The sequence below is a fragment of the Plutella xylostella genome, chromosome 20, assembly GCF_932276165.1.
Source record: "Plutella xylostella chromosome 20, ilPluXylo3.1, whole genome shotgun sequence".
Classification (NCBI taxonomy): domain Eukaryota; kingdom Metazoa; phylum Arthropoda; class Insecta; order Lepidoptera; family Plutellidae; genus Plutella; species Plutella xylostella.
This window is the reverse complement of record NC_064000.1, coordinates 1,548,169-1,555,113: the sequence shown is the minus strand read 5'-3', so window position 1 is coordinate 1,555,113 and position 6,945 is coordinate 1,548,169. Positions and strand designations below refer to the sequence as shown.

Sequence of the window (6,945 nt, the reverse complement as noted above, 5' to 3'; positions counted from 1 at the left end):
AAGCTTCATAGTTTTTTGTTTTATTAGATACTTATATACATAATTATTTACTTAGGTATTGACAATAGGCATTGAAAGATGTATGACATAATATTATAATGTAATGAATATAATAAAAATATAATGGAACGGTAGATAGGTAAATGAAGAGCTCTCGTTCAATAAAATATAATTTTCTGCGATGTAGGTAGGTACTAGTAGGTAGGTAGGTAGGTAGGTACCCATAAATTAAATTTAATATTCTTCAACTTCTGTATCTTTAACAGTGGTGGTAAACAGGGGTACCTAGGTAGATACCTACTTATTTACTTTTTTACTGTACTTTTAAGTGCCAATGTTCGTTTGAAATCTACCAGAGACCTTTGCAATAATGCACACCATCTTTATCTTCGGCATCAAGCCAATCCACCAGCTTACGATCATGCCACATGAAAGTACCTTTCAAATTAGGAGACGCCTCCAATATCAGATACAGAACCACCTTCGCAGCCTCATCAGCATCAATCTGTCCTCCACCTTGAGCCATGTCCGTTTTGATATGCCCCGGGTACACTGCGTTGATCGAAATATTCCTTTTGTAATACTTCCTCTGTTGAATAAATGTTAGGGCCGTAACACCTATTTTAGCTACCCTGTGCTCAGCATGCTTACCCTCATCGGCAAAATCCTCCTTCCTAAACGTTCCGTTCCGCACAGACTGTAAATAATCATCGACAAATCCGTTTAGTTTGTCTGTGGTTAGATCGACACTTTTTAAAGTTTCGATCCACTTTTGGTTTCGTAAGTTGGATAGATGGCCACAGTTGCTGGATACGTTGACTACCCTCGCTCCATCTCTTAGTAAAGGGTATAATAGCTCCTCAATTGTTAGTAGGCTTCGGTAGTTCACGTCAATGGTCCTTTTAGCAACATCGTAGGAAGGATAGACAGCGTCCCACTCAAGCATAGCAGCGTTGTTAACTAAAACATCAAAGCCTCCATGTCTTTTCTTGATAAAATCCGCAAATTCGCTTATAGATTCCCTGTCAGTGACTTCAAGAATGTGGAATTCTGGTCTCAATCCTATTTCGTTTAGTTTCTTCACAGCTTCCAGTCCCCTGGTTTTGTCTCTGGCTGTAAGGTAGACTATTCCATCAAATCGTTGGCATAGTCCCTTAACAATTGCGAACCCAAGACCTTTGTTGGATCCGGTCACCACAGCCACTTTTTCCACCATACTTTTAGGTATTTTATCACCACGGTATTTCTTGCTAGTACAATATTATACACATCTGCTCAAGCATTTAATGGAAAGTTTACTGAGATATTGTTTTGGTGATGAGTACAATTTATACTTAAGCAATTTCAGTAGGCGTTTACGTTATCACGGTTTGTATAGTAATGCCGTTTGTTTTCCTACTGTTATCACCATTCCCAAGCTGAGTAGAGATAATTTAGTATTTAGGTACATATAGATACAAAAGGTCATATTATACCTACCTATATACCTAACTTTTAATTGTATAGGTAAGTAAGTATCTAATTAAGATAGATACCTGTGCCTACCCACTCAATAAATCTTTCTTTTAAATTTCAATAAAATAAATAAAAACTTATTCTTTACAAGAAGATCAGCATAATATAGGTAGGTAGTAGGTACACCTAAATAAATATGATTCTACATAATATTTTCTTATCACTAACCGCATCTCTAGGTAGGCATCTACATTAAATAGTGATCCATCCAGAATACTAATTCATCATCATTATAATAATAATGATTATTCTAAGTCACGTAGAATATTTAAACTACATTACGTAAACTTCCTTATGTACCTATCATCATCATTGGCCACAGCATCTATATAGATGGTTGTTGCAGCGCTCGTGGGTTATGAGCTACGACGGCCGCACCGTCGTTGATGGCTGTATAGTCCAATAGCAGCACGACATTTTTTGCCACAACGGTTGCAGACGAAACGCGATTCCAACGGAGGAGGCATAGCACGGCGATTTTTTTTCTGCTTTAGATTTTCAAGCCAGTCTTCATCTTATGTACCTATAGCTTGGCAAGAACCCTTATTTTCCGAAAGACGGGTCAATGATAACCATTGATTTATGTATAAGAAAATACATTGTTGAGCGATTATTTACGAGGATTATACAGAGTATACCAAAAGTCAACATCATGCCTTGGATATGATAGGCCAGCTGAGTGAACAGAATATCGTAATATGACCTGTGTAAAAAGTCGATAGTTTTCGATATATTGACACTTTTATTATCCTGAAAATCGACACTTTCGACCAGCTTTTTGCGTGGCACTGCTAGCCGTGGTATGCTGGATAAGTAGCTAGAACTGGAGGGGAGAGGAAGGGTAAGGAAAGAGTGATTGGAAGAGACGCGAGTACAGGTTTACAGGTGTAACAAAATTGGTAATAGTTACTAAGCCAAACGGTGTGACAAGTTTAAGTTTAGCACAAATTAAACAAGGAAACTGTTCTGTATTTGACTGTTCTATGATATTTGATAAATTATTATGAAAGGGTGATTAATTATTTTAGGGAAATACAATTGATTTCCGGTTTGTGTATTTCAGTGTCAGGTATTTTTTACTCCCAACAGTATGAGGGGGTTGTTAACTATGTGGCACATAAAAACGGGTAAGTACCTACTTTAGTAAGTTTTTTTTTCAAACGGTGTAAGTAGAGTTATGTTATGTCATTGGTTAAAATCGAGCAATTTAACTTCGTTTAGGAAACATAGTAAGGCGTATTATCTCGTACTGTACTGCAAACAAACGTATAAAAAATGTTTAACGGGTGTTTAGAATTTAAAAGACTGGGCTAATCATCGGAGTATTATGGTACTCACTTATAGGTATATATTTGGTGGTCACACTGTTTATTTAAAAATAACAGACAAAAATGTATGTCACGTTTCTAACCCCTGGGCTGTGTGTTTACCTGGTTAATTTAAAATAAAAACAAGTGACAGCCGAGGCGGAATAACAAGTTAACAATGCCATATTGTTAATTGACACCTCACAGAGATTCTGGGACAATGAACTGAGGGTAATTTGCATATTTTAGTAAAATGTAACAGGATGTTGTAGTAAACGGCAGCGAATCTACCATATGAGGATTGTGAGACACATACTGATGACCCAGTGAAGGCCAACGAAGAATATTTGTAGTGGAAAATTTAAATCTGTCGCCAAAAATGCTCAAAAATAAAATAAGCGGTAGCACTATGTCTTTGCTTTATGCAGACAACGACATTTTAAAACGAACTAGATGGAGTGTCAGTGCAAAAGAAACGTCTCCACAAATAACACCACACTTCTAGCACAGAGCTCTTATTTTGAATTCGTTCAGTTAGAAGATTTATTACTTATAGCTGTTCCCGCGCGCTTCGCTTCGCATTAAAAAGTTTTCCCGTGGGAATTCCGGGATAAAAAGTAGCCTATGTTCTTTCCCAGGGTCGTATGTATACCAAATTTCATTCAAATCCGTTCAGTAGTTTTGGCGTGAAAGAGTAACAGACAGACAGACAGACAGACAGACAGACAGACACAGTTACTTTCGCATTTATAATATTAGTTAGGATGACTTTATTAATTGGTACAGCGAGTGGTTGTCATTAGGTGGAAATTAAGACGGTTTAGAAACAAATTCCAGATAGTTTTTTTTTTGCTTTGTTCTTGTATAACCATCTAGTTCATATATCGTTTATCTAAAATGTAGCAGATGTCAGTCTGAGCATGTTTTTTGATGACGTTTTAAAATTAAGTGGCAACCGATCCTGAATCCTGATAAAGCTGCGTTTACCTTTTAAAATAAATTACATACTGCGGAGGCCTCTGGACTCATAGATAAAGAACTCTGACTTCAGGTAGCGTCGTGGGACGCCATTCAGGGGGCTTACTCTATCTATACTGAAGAAAAACAAACACACGAGACTTGTCGGGCAATCGGTACATCGAGATAATTCATTCGAGTGAATATTCACTCGAGTGAACGGTTCAATTTTGTTTGCACTTTTGTTTCATTTTAAGTTGAAATGCATGTATCATTTCGAATAAAAGTAAAAAATAAACGAAAAATTAACCGTCTGATCCCGCCTTTAGTGGCTATAGCTATTAGTCATATAGAGACCCCCGCGGAGATTGGAGGATCTTAGAGAATAAGGTAGTGTTTGGATTAGAAAGTCCGGAAACATGGCTGAAGCACAGAAGCAGTAGAATATTGGATGATCATTCGTTACACATGCCATTTGGCCGCTGAAAACTTCGACAGGCTGTCAAGAGAATCCCTTAATTACAATATAAAAAAACCGTACAGAAGTGACGTCGCGATATTATTGTGTCGTCCACTGCTACCACATTAGGTCGTCGACAGTCAATTGACACCTTAAAACTATCATATCAAGGTCAACGTGATAATCACTTCTGTTGTTGTTAGGCCGAATCGAAGGTCAACCAGACAGAACAGTGATTCATCAGTTCGGTATTAACAACAAACACAAGAATAATCTTCGGCTAATGCCCTCAAGGTAAACAATGAAGTTTGTGACTTAAATGTCGATAACGGGACCTTAGTACTGCACGCACGATCGGTGGCCCTAACGGGACCTAAAATTCAAATAAGTACCTAACTATAGGCTGTAGAATGTACCCAAGAGTATACCTATCTGTAATCAAAATCTGAAAACGGTAAAATAAAAACTATGCGACCTGGATAGTGGTATAAATTTGTAAACTTTTAAGACGTTCACAAGACCATATTTATTTATTTCTTTGAACACTTTTGTTGTATACAGAAACATGTTTACAAAAATGGACTTAAAAAGTAGTGTATACTAAGGCGGGCTTATAGCCAAGAAGCAATTTCTTCCAACCAACCTTTGTTTGGTGGAGACATAATAATTATTTAATATATTTTTAAGTAAGTACCTAAGTAATAAAAAATAACGTGACAAAACTAAGCACCTTGGTACTAAATACCTCGTAAGTAGTAGCAAGACTCTGAAATTAATTCGACCTGTAACTTTTCTGAAAACTATTTTCAGTTTTGTTTTATAAGGAATACTTACGGGTAAGTAGGTATAACTACGTATTTCAGAAGCTGACGTTAATTAATGATCGCGATAACTGATAAAAATTGCAATAAATTGTCTTACACTATGACGTTCACCCCAGTCCGCCTTGACCTCTGTACCATGTATCTGCAGGGTGAAATTTAATGAGTGCACACGACAGGTTTAAGGTCAACCACCTCTCATCGGAAGGTATCTACACTAAAGACGTACTTGTATAATTTATTAAGTACTAGCTGTTCCCGCGCGCTTCGCTTCGCCTTAAAAAGTTTTCCCGTGGGAATTCCGGGATAAAAAGTAGCCTATGTTCTTTCCCAGGGTCTAGACCGTATGTATACCAAATTTCATTCAAATCCGTTCAGTAGTTTTGGCGTGAAAGAGTAACAGACAGACAGACAGACAGACAGACAGACAGACAGACACAGTTACTTTCGCATTTATAATATTAGTAAGGAAGTAAGGATGAAATTGTGAGGATTCTTCCGGGAGGGAGGATGTACTTAAAATTTGTGTGAGAGGTATAGTCAGCCAAAGATATTTATATTCGATAAGTATACCACACAAACTCAATTAGTTAGATACCGCCGATACTCATGGGTAGATGATAGATTAATTAAAATATTAAGTACCTTAGTACTTTTTCGATATTGTATTGTATACAAACAATCTCTATACATACTTAGGTTTCACTTCCTAGTCATCGGATCATAAAATTAAAGTACTTATCTTCTATCTTCCACCCATGAGTCTTAGGATCAAACTGTATGCCCCGAGGTGGCATAGGTACTTACATCATACATTTATCTCTATTGCTGACTGTACCATGGTTCAATTGATAAGTAAGTTACTAGTCAATACAGTAGCTAGGTACTATTAGACAGTCTGGCCTACGAATGTATTATTCAGATATCTGTTAGGGCCTAATGGATAGGTGCATTAGTTGCATATACTAGACACGTAGTACATGGTAGTACCTACATTACAAACTTAGATTAACAATATAAGAACTAGATGGAGTCTCAGTGCAAAAAATATATCAACAAGTAACACCCCACTTCTAGCACTGTGCTCTTATTTTGAATTAGTTTGGTAACAATATTTGTGACTACGTTATCCATTAGTACCTACAATGGTTGTCATTAGGATGAACTTAAAACGATTTGTGACTACGTTATCCATTAGTACCTACAACAATGGTTGTCATTAGGATGAACTTACAACGGGTTGAAAGTAAACAAAATGCGGACAGTTTTTACCCGACTGCCGAAGGAGGAGGGTAATGTTTTTCGATTGTATGTTTGTATGTAGATATGTATGTATGTATGTCTGTTTCTTTGTTCCCTCCTGTAGCCTAAACGACTTGATAGATTTTGATGTATGAGGTATCGTTAGAAGCGTATTGATTGCGCGATGGTTATAGGCTATGTGACGTTACATTCAAATGTATATAGCGCCATCTAGAGGACAAAAAGTGATGATCGAAAAAAAAATATTTCCAACAATGCCGTGTAGGGTATCAAATGAAAGGGCTTGATTAGCACATTACAAAAATGTGCATATTGTAGGTATTTAAATCATAACACCAAAATTATTGAAATAAAAAATGTTCATAAACTAAATCCCGACTACTGACATAAAATTTCATAAAATAAAAACAACTAAAATGTTACAAATAAAAAAATATCATTATAAACAAACAAAAAACCCGACTGCACGCTAAAAAGATGAAAACAAGCCCCAATGTTAATGGAAAGTATCGCAGGCGGGGACCAACTTGACCACAACACAAGGTAACCTATCTAGGTAACATTCAGCTAAATGGTCTCAAACTCAAACTCTTTGCTGGTCCCCGCCTTCGATACTTTCCAT

At 36.8% G+C, this 6,945-nt stretch overlaps 1 protein-coding gene across 1 annotated transcript; it reads right to left on the bottom strand.

The window, feature by feature from the left end:
* Window positions 1–345: 345 nt before the first annotated feature.
* Window positions 346–1,372, bottom strand: LOC125490090 (carbonyl reductase [NADPH] 1-like). Its single transcript, XM_048628224.1, has one exon. The coding sequence runs from the start codon at window positions 1,214–1,216 to the stop codon at window positions 350–352; it is 867 nt and encodes a 288-aa protein (XP_048484181.1). The 5' UTR covers window positions 1,217–1,372; the 3' UTR covers window positions 346–349.
* Between the last annotated feature and the right edge of the window lie 5,573 nt (window positions 1,373–6,945).

What these genes read in the sequence shown, in the direction of transcription:
- LOC125490090 (XM_048628224.1), bottom strand. Translation starts at nt 1,216, where the DNA reads ATGGTGGAAAAAGTGGCTGTGGTGACCGGATCCAACAAAGGTCTTGGG.